The sequence below is a fragment of the Hemitrygon akajei genome, chromosome 1, assembly GCF_048418815.1.
Source record: "Hemitrygon akajei chromosome 1, sHemAka1.3, whole genome shotgun sequence".
Lineage (NCBI taxonomy): Eukaryota > Metazoa > Chordata > Chondrichthyes > Myliobatiformes > Dasyatidae > Hemitrygon > Hemitrygon akajei.
Window position 1 is genome coordinate 200,428,442 of NC_133124.1, and position 12,143 is coordinate 200,440,584.

Here is a 12,143-nt window from a genome sequence, read left to right on the forward strand (position 1 = left end):
CATCTTCCTATCAGCTTGAACCAGTCTAGCTCTTCTCCTCCAACCTCTCTCATTAACAAGGCATTTTTGCCCATAGAACTGGTGCTCATTGGATGTTTTTATTTTTTTTTTGCATCATCTCTATAAACTCTAGAGACTGTTGTGTGTGAAAAACTGAGAGGTCAGCAGATTCTGAGATACACAAACCATCCTGTGTGGCACCTATAAACAAACCACTGTCAAAGTCACTTAGATCACATTTCTTCCTCACGCTGACATTTGGTCTGAACAACAGCTGAATCTCTTGACCATGTCTGCATGCTTTTATGCACTGAGTTGCTGCCACGTGTTTGGCTGATCAGATATTTGCATTATCGAGCAAGTGGACAGGCGTACTAATGTACTGGCCGCTGTGTGCAAATTCACAACTTATCTATCTGCACATTTCAGATATCCACCAGTCTCCTTATGAAAAAAAATGTCCCCCAGATTCCTATTTAAATTCCTTTTCTCACCTTAAATCTGTTTGCTCCTCTTTTTGAAACCTCTACCACAGGTAAAAGATCCTGCCAATCTACCCTATCTGTTCCTCTCATGATTTCATATACCTCTATGAGAAATATTTGCCCCTCATCTGAGCCTCCTTCACTACAAGGGAAAAGAACTAGTCTCTCCCTGTATTTAAAGACCTCCAATCCAGGTGAAATCCTGTTTACCAGACCTGAGTACTGCATTTCCTATCATTTTTTTCTTTGTGTAAATATACCATTGAGAGAATCACTATAAAATGCATTGGATGTCCAAATGCTGCCTGGCGTACTGAATTCCTGCAGCATTTTTCTTTGTGTTGCTCCAGATTCCAGCCTCTGCAGTCTCCTATGTCTTCACCACTGAAAGATTTCCAGGCAATTTGCATTCACTTGAAAACTAATTTGATTGGCTGTAAAGCACCTGATCCTGAGGTCAAGGAAAGTGTACCTGTTGACGCAAGCTGTTCCTTTCTTTCAACACCAACTGGGACTGAGATATTTCAGGAAGTGCCTGTGAGGCGCTCCCACACTTCATAAGCATTTAGGTCACTAACAGGTGGGGTTTTAAGTGCCTGGAAGTCCCTGGAATTCCTTTTCTCCATGTTGTTCACCACTCACAATGTTTCAATTAAAAGGCAAGGTGTCAAAATCAATTATTTGTACATTGAAGGTGCTGTATACGTGCAAGGTATTACGGTTGGCAATATTTTGTAAATAAAATATACTTTAATGAAAAGTAAAAGTATGTACAATAAACCATTCAATGACTCTTAATCCTTTACAAGTGTTTCCATTACGGTCTTTATATTTCCACACTTATAGCCACGCAGGTGGCACTCTTATTTCATATTTACATACCCTTGTTGAAGGGTATACACCCCGCCCCCTACCCCTCAACTCCCACGGGAGAAGAACCCTAAATTGTGGTCCTTCCCCACCGGGCCCTTGCGGTGGCTGCACCAAGTTTCGGTGCGTCCTTCAGCACGTACTCCTGCAGCCGAGAATGTGCCAGTCGGCAGCATTCCCCCACGGACATCTCCGTGTGCTGGTAGACCATTAAGTTTCGGGCCGACCAAAGAGCGTCTTGCCCTGAGTTGATGATTTGCCAGCAGCACCGGATGGCAAATGGACTAGAGAAACCAGGCTTGAACCTCGACAGAGTCCAGGGAGGGGACTGAGGGAGTGAAAGGAGAGTCAGGAGATAGCACAGTTGTAATGAGAGAAGAATGGATAAAGCAACAGTAACTGCCTTCTCTTGTGGAATTTTCTTCTGGGATCTTAGCAACTGTATAGGCAGTGGGCTATAATCCTTATTGTAGGCGGATTATTCTCCCATTCAGGCAATACAGCTGCACTGTCAGTAACCAGCTGCAAGTACCAGAGGGTAGCATTACTATTAAGTGAAATTCAATCAGCTCTCCCGTCACAATCTGCTGAGTGAGACATTTACATTGCCAGGACATGGATCTGGACAAAGATCGGCCTTCTCACTCCTTTAATCTCTGCTTCAGAGCATCCTGTCAGTGGCCTCATCCTCTTGTGTGCTGGGTGTAACCACCTTCAGTGGCCGGTTATTTCCACTGTGCACAGTGAACGCCGTTCAGTCCTAGCTGCCACTTTAATTCATTTAATCTCATCCTATCAGAAAACTCCCCCCTCACATAACTCACATTAAATTCTCACTTATTCTCCCTCTTTCCCAGTTCTGATCATGTGTCTCACGCTGAAACATTAACTCCGTTTCTTTCTCTACGGGTACAGCCTGACCTGCTGCGTGTGTCTCTAGCATTTTAAGACCATAACAGATTGGAGCAGAACCTGGTTATTTGGCCCGTCGCGTATGTTCCGCCCTTTGTGTACTAGATTTTGCGAATCTATTTCAGATTTCCACCATCTGCAGTATTTTAGTTTGATTTTCACAACTCTCCTGAATGTGCTTTCCGTCAAGTGCGTTAGTTTGCTCCAGATTTTGGTACGTGTTTACAACATCTTAATTGCATCACAAATAAAACAAATGCAAGGAATAGGGAGAGGTCATTCTGTCCATTTCCCTCGGGAAAGATCACGGTTAATCCCATGTCTCCAACTGGCTTCACTGCCCGATCCCCACATCGCTCAATTTCCTTACTGTCTAAACTTCCAGCTATCACAACTAGCCTCAAAATAGAAGTACTGTACGTTCCTTTAGAACAGAGATAAGGAGGGAATTTCTTTGGCCTGCGGGTGGTGAATCTGTCGAATTCATTGCTACAGACAGCTGTGGAGGCCAAGTCACTGCATATACTTAACGCGGATAGGTTCTGGATTGGTACGGACGTCAAAGGTTACGAGAAGGCCGGAAAATAGGGTTGAGCGGGATAATAAATCAGCCACGATGAAATGGCGGAGCAGACTCGATGAGCTGAATGGCCTAATTCTGCCCCCATGCCTTATTGTCATATGGTCTGTGCTAAGAGCGACAAAGGATCCACAATCCACTGATTTTTTAAAAGGAGACGTAGATTATTTTTAATGGGACGTAGCTCGTCGATCACTGTTCGCTCTTATATCCCATGCAATCTCTCGGATAGCTCAACGTCACAGTTATTACAGCGGGCGCCTCAGAGATTAGGGTTCGATCCTGTCTTTGGACGCTGTCTGTATGGAGTCTGCACATTCTCTCTACGATTGTGGGGGTTTACGCCTGGTGCTCTCGGTTCCTTCCCACATACCACAGACATGAGAATAAACTGCAATTAGTTAGGGATTCCTGTAAATAGGTGCTTGATGGTCGATGGACCGAAGTGCCCAAGTCCGTGCTCCGTTTCTAAACACAGAAATAAACCAGACGGATACCTGGAGGCCTCAGTCTGGAGTTTGTGTATAATCCTCGCTGTAGCCAGAAATCTCTCGTTTCCCTCTGTGGGCCATGCATAAACAGGCGAGACATCCCCTCCCTAGAGTTAATAACAGTACGCTTAAAGACCCCCACGTGTTCAGTCAATTTTCTGATTAGTTTTCGAGCGGACTTCCTAAATGGCTCCGATTTCAATGTGCTGGCCTTTCGATTGCTTGAGTGTGTGGCCGGTACAACTACAGACAGAAAATGCTGGGCATTGAAGCTCGTAGACCTCGAGCATTACCTCTCTCTATAGGTGCCGTGAACCCCTCCGACATTTTCTGATTGTATTTCGAATTCCAAACATTTGCAATTTTTTTGTGTGTTATGAGAAGTTAATCAGTTGCTTTAATTTCCACACTATATGTGGCATCTGACTGCACTTTACAACGAAATACACGTAATCTGGCCCTGTTCTCTTAGCGCAGTTAGTTAACCATTAAATTTCATGGATAAGATTTTGTTCTGTTCATATCTGCACGAACAACCTTACTACTTTAAACCAATGCAATTCAGCTTGTGGCGTGCGGTTCTCACAAATGCTTTGGACGAGGGAATAATGTTAATTAGCTTGGCAATAGAGAGCTGCCCGAATTCTGGCGTCTCGGCTGCCACATCAGAGATGTAACGGTATATGATACCGAGAGCGTTACCGCTTTATGGGTCTCTCTCAGGTACAGGGTATCACGTGTGTAATAACTGGGTCAGAGGTCCCCCACCCACCTCCTCCAGACAACCACCCGTCTGCGCTACTCGGAAAGGGCGTCGGTCCCCAGACTGCCACTCGTTCAATCAGATTTTAGCCCCTCTGTATATCCATCACTGATCGATATTCATACCGAGTAAAAATCACTTTGACAGCTCCAATCGTTTGTGCCCTTTATCTGAAGAGAGAGATTTCCACAACCCACGCCCCATGATATAAAAAAAATGATTGCTCCTTAAAATCCTCACTGTAAGATTAACTTCAGCCCCACTTGTTCTAAATTTTACTGACCAAACCTTTTTCGGAAACAGTTAAATTGGATCACCCCTTTTATATACCGAGTCACCCAGTGGTTTCGAACTGATCCCTCAGGGAGTTTCAGTGTCAAGAAGGGAGAGAACAAAGGAAGGTGGAACGGGGGCACTGGCAGTTACTGGAAGGGTCCCCAGCGTTCGCAGGGTGTCCCACGAAAAGGCACCGGTCTCCATAGGGTGTCGCGGTAAAGGCAACCGTATCTAAAGGGTATCCTGGGACGGGCACCAATATCTTACAGAGTGCTTCGTGCTGATAATTGTAGTGTGTTTTGGGAAAGGCACCAGTATCCAAAGAGTATCCCGGGGCAGGAACCGATAACTATAGAGCTTCCAGGGAAAGGCATGGTATGTGCAGAATATCCCGGGAGAGAAAATACATATCTGTTCGGAGGCAGACGAGGTCCTATACAGAGATGAAAGGAGAAGGAGGAATTGGGGATTAAGGACAGGTGCCAAAGTCTGGGGTCCGGAATAGGTTGGGGTAGAATTTAAGCTCCTCTGAACTGCAGTAGTCAGATCCTATATATAATAATAGGGAACGTAAATGCGAGCAGAAACACGGGAGCTGCCCCGTCTGTCCAGGAAGGAGATATTGCTGAACGCACATTCTGAGTGGGATTTTGGCTGAGCTAAGGCTGAAGTTGCATTGTGCCGGTCGCCAGTTCTGTTCGCTCTGCGCCGGTTAGCTGTCTGCCAGTGGGAGTGGCCAGACGAAGGCTGTATCGATTTTGCTGGGGACAGAGGCTGCGTCAGTTCTGTGAGCGCTATAAAAGCAGGGCGCGGAGCAGGTCCAGCACACACGCCACCATGAGCACCGCCAGCTACGAGTCCTATTTCCACGCTCACCGAAGGCGCTATGGGGACAGCTCCGTGCCCCGGTCCTACGGAACTGTCCAGCATTTCAGGAGCGGCTACGGCGGGAGCGGCTACGGCGGGATCCCCTACGGCGGGAGCAGCTACGGCGGCAGCATGAAACCTTCCTACACAACTTACTCGGTGCCGGCCTTTGCCATCAGGAAAGCCCATAGCGCCACTTCGACCTTAATGTCCTCGATGGATAACTTCGATCTTAGCCAGGCGAGCGTGGTGAGCAGCGAGTTCAAGGCGCTGAGGACCCAGGAGAAAGCTCAGCTCCAGGATCTGAACGACCGTTTCGCCAGCTTCATCGAGAAGGTGCATGAGTTGGAACAGCAAAACAAGGTGCTGGAAGCCGAGCTCTCTCTCCTGCGCCAGAAACAGGGCGGGCCCTCCAGACTGAAAGGCATCTACGAGCAGGAGCTGAGGGACCTGCGCATGGCTCTGGATGATGCCAAGCATGAGAGGCAGGCAGCTCAGAACGAGAGGGACCACTTGGAAGACGCCCTGAAGAACCTGCAAAACCGCTACGAGGAGGAGGTGCTGAACCGGGAGGATGCCGAGGGCAGGCTGATGGAAGCGAGGAAAGGCTCGGACGATGCAGCTTTGGCGAGGGCCGAGGTGGAGAAGAAGATCGACAGCTTGATGGACGAGATCGCCTTCCTGAAAAAGCTCCACGAAGAGGAGATTGCCGAGCTGCAGGCTCAGATTCAGTACGCTCAGGTGACGGTGGAGGTGGACATGGCCAAGCCCGACCTGTCCTCTGCCCTGAGGGAGATCCGGAGCCAATACGAGAAGGTGGCTGCGAAGAACATGCAATCGGCCGAAGACTGGTACAAGAGCCGCTTCGCCATGCTCAGCGAAAGCGTCTCCAAAGACAACGACGCCACTAAGCAGGCCAAGGACGAGGTTGCGGAATACCGGCGCCTTGTCAAAGCCAAGACCCTGGAGATCGACGGCGTGAGGGGGATGAACGAGGCGCTGGAGAGGCAGCTGCAGGAACTGGACGAGAAGCAGGGCGGGGAGATCAGCGCACTGCAGGTGAGGCCAGTGCGGAGGATGGGGGGGGGGGAATAACGGAGCAGAGAGAGGGAGGGAGGGAGAGGGGTGGAAGAAAGCCAGATAGAGATTGAGAGAGAGTTTGAGAGAGATTAAGAAAGAGAGACAGACAGCAGACAGACAGATAGACAGGGGGGGGGGGGGACGGACGGAAGAAAATAAGGTGCTGGAAAACAGTGGGAGGGAAGGGGAATCATGGAAAAAGGCCAAAGGCCGGGGAGGATCGAGGTAAGGAAGGCACGCGAACCCACAGATTTACAATTGAAGGGATTAGTTGTTTGATAGCGAGGTTAGCTGTGATTGGGGAATACAAGTGGCTGTGCTTTGGTATGTGTTGTGCTGGGTGGCTTTCACTTAACAAGCTGCCATCTCTCCGCTCAGGACGCTATCAGTCAGCTAGAAAACGAACTCAGGACCACCAAGAACGAGATGGGACGCTACCTGAAGGAGTACCAGGACCTTCTAAACGTGAAAATGGCCTTGGACATCGAGATCGCAGCCTACAGGTAAACGCGGGCTCTCCGACACAAAGGAGTTCCCAGAGCAGGGAGATTTAAGATTTCAGAACCTCTCACTACTCTGGGAACCAGGGCAATGAGTCGGGATCCGGGGAGACACGGCAACCCAATTAGTATTCAGTTAGCTCATCATTCTGCACCTCGACGCAGTCAGATGCCAGCCGGTCTCTTCCTCGGACTTACAGCACACCGCTGCCCTTGGCGGATACTCCCAGACTGGGCGGGGTTGCCGCCTAGGGGTCTGCAATGCACCACTTGTGTGGCAGCCATTCTGTGCCGTTTGCGGCCTCTTGCTGTGCGCTATGAGACTCAAAAGGACCGTAGTCTTCGGTCTGTAGAGGGTTGGACCGCGGGGCAGATGCAAGGATTTCTGTGTACTGGGCTTTCAAGCTAAATTGGTCCATTGGTCCTCTCCGTCCCGATTATGGACGGCATCATCCCGAGCACAGAGCTTCGGTCCATCCGGGAACTCCCAATGCAACCCTCCATTACTTGACAACTTGTTGAGCCAGCGTTCAACATTCTCATCACCAAATGGTGGATAAGGCCTCACGGTCTCCACTGCAGGCCAAAACAATCACCGCAAGCTTACTATAGCTCCAAAGAAGAGAAAGAAAACGTGCCCTGAAATGCTGCGGTGGGATTGTTGTGACCTGCAGCAGGACACTGACAGGCGGTATCTTTAAAGAAAATAGATGAGTACGGAAAGGGGACATCGTATGGGAGAACAGGGATCAGAATGGGAAATTGGCACATGAAAATAGTCTCCAAGGGCTTGAGGTTCTTACCGATGGGCATTAATAGTGAAGTGAGCATGGATAATATTCTCATGAAATATTGAAATATTTGGAATAATCTCACCCTAATTTCCGTTCTGTGTCCAGGAAGCTGCTGGAAGGCGAGGAGACACGGATCAACTATGCCAACGTTGGCAGTGTGATCAGTAGCTACACCCACACCCAGAGCGCGCCTATCTTTAGCAGACCCAGCTACTCCCTGCAAAGCAGCTCCTACATGTTGTCCAGCAGACCCACAATCTTCAGTGCTTATTCCAGCAGTCAGGCTGAGGAAGAAATCATACAGCAAGCCCAGGCATTCTCAGAGCAGATGGAACCTCCCGCAGATGAGGCTGAAGAAGCGGAAGGTAAGAGTTAGAAGCAGTGGGCATTCAAAGTCAAGAGTTCCTCCATCTCCTGTAATTAGCTGTCATTGGGACTCAATTGGCAGCACTCCCCCCTTTCCAGGTGAATGGTTCAAGTCCCACTCCCCATTACAATACAGGGGCCCACGTCAGCTCAGTCAGTCCATGCTGAGGGTGGGTTCACTTTCAGAGTTTCAGCTGTGGGCGAAGCGAACACGTTTCCCCTCTCAGCTGGAGATATTTCTCTTCTGCATTCCAATAAAATTTCTCGCCAATTTTTGCTCCTCTGTCCATTGTAAAGTGAAATAAGTGTTAACGCTGATTTCTGATTTTTAAGGTGAAGGTGAGGAAGAGGGAGGAGAAGAGGAAGGTGGAGAAGAAAATGGTGAAGAGGCAGAAGAAAAAGAGGAAGAAGGTGGTGATGAAGAAGAAGACAAGGAGGATGAGGCCGAAGGTGAGAGTGAAGAGAAGGAGGAGAAGGAAGAGAAGGAAGAGGAGAAAGGAGAGAGTGAAGAGCAGGAAGAAAGTAAAGAGAATGGAGATGCAGATGATGAGAAGAGTTCAACAAAGGATGAAGAAAAGAAGTAGGAGCTGAATAAAGAGAAGTTATAGGGTGTTGAGTTGCAAAATGGGAATCTACCCCAGCCATTCAATCAAATGAGCCAAAGATATAATGCAAAATGATCCAATGAAAGTTTAATGCTTTATGTATTAAGATTGACTCAGCACAAAATGTAAGAAAAATAATGAAATGCTTGTGCAGATTGTAAACATAATGATGTGTAAGCATGGTTAATGAGGAATGCAAGCCATGCAGTGAATACAATTGACATACATGCCAGAAATACTAGAACAATATAGTATTGTCATTATGCAGTAACCATAAAAGCAGGGATGTGCAATTATTTAGAAAAGTTACACAGGACAATATGATATGTTTGCGATAGGTTGAGTCACAATGGATGGTGCAATCAACAATAAATACAACTCTCAACAAATATAGAAAAGTCTAATTTGTTGTACAACCTGAGACACACATTGGCTCTATAGAGTAATACCCTCATGACACACTGAACCAATTTAAGATGCTCACCCATCCTGAAGCATTTTATCAGGTAAAGGCTGAACAATCAAAAGAAAAAGGTGCGGCAAGAACGCAAACCTAGTGACTGAAGCAGAGACCCTGACAACCTATTGGATATGGTTAAGTTAATACATTGCATTTCAAAGGCCTAAGTATCTGCCCAATAGATTGCATTTCAGAGGCCTACACGTGCAAATATCACCAAGGCATCAGGGGAATTTAAATTTGGTTAATGAATTAAATTTGGAAAAAAAGTTACCATGGGTTTGCCATTTTGGAAACACAGACAGTACTCCAGTGTAGCTTCGCTGATGACCTTTGGGTAAGGATGCCTGCTGTCAGAAATTAGCACCCCGTTCAGGGATGGGCAATAAATGCATTCATCCCCATTGAATAGATAAGATCACTGAAAATCTTCCCCAGTTTGATTGAGGCTGAAGTGAACTGTTAGTGGCTTTCCCTGGTAGGTACCCTTCCCTACTGCTTCCCATCCTAAGGACATGGCCAAAATAAATTTTTGTGTGACTCAGGAGCAGGAGTTCTGAGAGAAAAGTCCAATTGGAGCAGTCTTTTTAGGCGGGGTGCCCTGCAACTATCTTGAGCATCTCATTTATACAATGTCTTTAACATACTAGGCTATTTCAGATGAGAGACCTTGACACCGATAACTATGATGAGATTTTAGCTAGTAGATGCCCTTTTAAAGGAAGAGAGAGAGAGCTGGGGAGACAAACCCAGAGTGCAGGTACTTGACAGTCAAGATGGCAGCCATCAATGGTAATGGTCAAAATTCCAAGGCCAATATTAGCAAGCTAACTTCTCTACACTGCATTGAATTATGATGGATGCTAATTTTTATCTTGTCTTTGATTCATGGAGATGAAAAAGCTGCAAGAGCAAGGACAAATAGTCAAGCCATCAAGGCGGTCCATTTTTGCTGTGCTGCAACTAAGCCAAATGACCCCAAAGAACTAAACTCCACTGCTTCCTAAAACCCCCGCAACAAGGACCGGAAAAAAGAGTCCTGTGAAGTCATTCAACAATTTCCCATGTACCTCACATGCTGACTCACAGCAGCCCTGCCAGTTCCATTTTCCTCATTTGCAGCCAATCACTGTCTGGTATTGGATAATAATCCTCAGGGAATGGATAAGCAGGTTCTTGGTTAATGAATATGAAACACATCCTGACTGTTGCTAAAGTAAATTATTTGCCCATATACATAGAGACATAGAAAACTAAGCAGATGTAGGCTATTAGATTCTGCAATTTTGTTTCATTGCTCTGTACAATGTTTGATAACCATCTACCTGAATACAACATTCATCATCTCTCTCCAACCACTCAATGCCTTTTGTGCCTAGAAATTCATTCATCTCTTTCTTAAATATATTCACTGACCTGGCATTTAGAGCTGACCGTGGTGCTAAATTTCACAGGTTCATCATCTTCTGAATGAATAAATTTACAAAGATAAAGATAAATATTGGCTTTGTCACGTGTACATCAAAACACACGGTGAAATAAGTTGTTTTGCGGCATTAACCAACACAGTCTGAGGATAGTGTTGGGGGCAGCCTGCAAGTGTTGCCATGCTTTTGACACCAACAAAGCATGCCCACAATTCACTCACCCTAACCCTAACTAGATGCAATGGGGAGAATGTATTAACTCCTACAGGCAGTGGTGGGACTCAAACCCTGATCGGTGATTGCTGGTACTGTAGAGTGATTGCCGTAACCATTACTGTGTTACCCAGTCTGATCCTAAACATTTTACCCCATATTCTGATACTGTGGCTACTTATTCTATCCAGGGGAAACATCTTTCCTGCATCCAAAATATCCAGCCCTGTGATAACTTTGTAGGTGTCAATTAGATCTGCACTCATTCTTGTGAACTCTAGTGAAACATGTGACCAAAAATGTCCTTGTTTGTTTGTTTGTTTGTCTGTCTGTCTATCTATCTATCTATCTATCTATCTATCTATCTATCTATCTATCTATTTATTTATTTATTTATTTATTTATAGCAGCCCGTCCAACCCAGACATCCATCTGGTCAACCTCTGCTACACTCCTTCTGGGGCAAGTCTACCCTTTTTCACAAAGACAGTTTGAAAGTGCAGACAGTACTCCTGTGTGGTCTTTTCAAGGCCCTTTAGCAAGACATCTGTGCTCCTGTACACAAATCCTCTTGATATGAAGTGTAACATAGGTGTCAAAGGTTATGGGGACGAGGCAGGAGAATGGGTTTAGGAAGGAAAACAAATCAGCCATGATTAAAAGGCAGAGTAGACTCAATGTGCGAAATTGTTTAATTTTGTTTCTATCTCTTTTGCTCTATGATCCAATATGCCACTTGCTTTCTTAACCATTGCTGGTGAGAGAGTAGTCTTAGGTCACAAAATGACATTGACAGGCTGGTAAATTGGGGATAGCAGATAGAAACTAATCCTGCTAAGTGCATGGTGAAGTGCTGTGGGTGGTTTAAAATGTGACTGGGAAAGGAGATACACTAGGGTGTTGCCTGGGATGGAACATTTCAATTATAAGGTGAGACTGATAGGCTGACTTTGTTTCTCTCAATGCAGTAGAGGCAGAAGGGTAATCTGATAGATCTACAGAAATTACTGAGAGGTGCAGATAAGGAGATACTTTTCCCATGGTTGAAGTGTCTAAGACTAGATGGTACAGGTTTAAGGTGAGAGATAAAATATTTAGAGGAGATCTGTGAAATAACTTTTTCATGTAGGATATGTTTGCAGTCTGGAACACACTGCTTGAGAGTTAGTGTAGGCAGGTACTCTTACACAGTTGCAAAATATCTGGATGAAAATATGAATTGCCAAGGCTTTGTAACTTATGGCCATGTACCAGAAAATGTGATTATTGTTACTTGATGGTGAGTATAGATTTGGTGAGATGAAGTGCCTGTTTTTGTGGCTTATGACTCTATGGCTCCTTGACTCTATGACTGATGTGTAAAATCAGCCAAGTCTCTTTGTACAACAACACTTCCCAATTTAACCATTTAACCATTCTGATTTCCCAAGATTTAAACTTTATTTATTTGCCAT

The 12,143-nt window shown here is 45.9% G+C and overlaps 1 protein-coding gene across 1 annotated transcript; it reads left to right on the forward strand.

The window, feature by feature from the left end:
- The first annotated feature begins 5,188 nt into the window (after positions 1–5,188).
- LOC140734537 (neurofilament light polypeptide-like) lies at positions 5,189–8,978 on the forward strand. Its single transcript, XM_073058646.1, has 4 exons — positions 5,189–6,303; positions 6,703–6,827; positions 7,724–7,983; positions 8,318–8,978. The coding sequence occupies exons 1-4, from the start codon at positions 5,215–5,217 to the stop codon at positions 8,566–8,568; spliced, it is 1,725 nt and encodes a 574-aa protein (XP_072914747.1). The 5' UTR covers positions 5,189–5,214; the 3' UTR covers positions 8,569–8,978.
- The last annotated feature ends 3,165 nt before the right edge of the window (positions 8,979–12,143 follow it).

Bases quoted from the DNA above. Each gene is read 5' to 3' on its own strand.
- LOC140734537 (XM_073058646.1), top strand. From the start codon at position 5,215: ATGAGCACCGCCAGCTACGAGTCCTATTTCCACGCTCACCGAAGGCGC. The intron at 6,828-7,723 runs GTAAACGCGGGC...TTCTGTGTCCAG, and splicing joins ATCGAGATCGCAGCCTACAG to GAAGCTGCTGGAAGGCGAGG. The intron at 7,984-8,317 runs GTAAGAGTTAGA...CTGATTTTTAAG, and splicing joins TGAGGCTGAAGAAGCGGAAG to GTGAAGGTGAGGAAGAGGGA.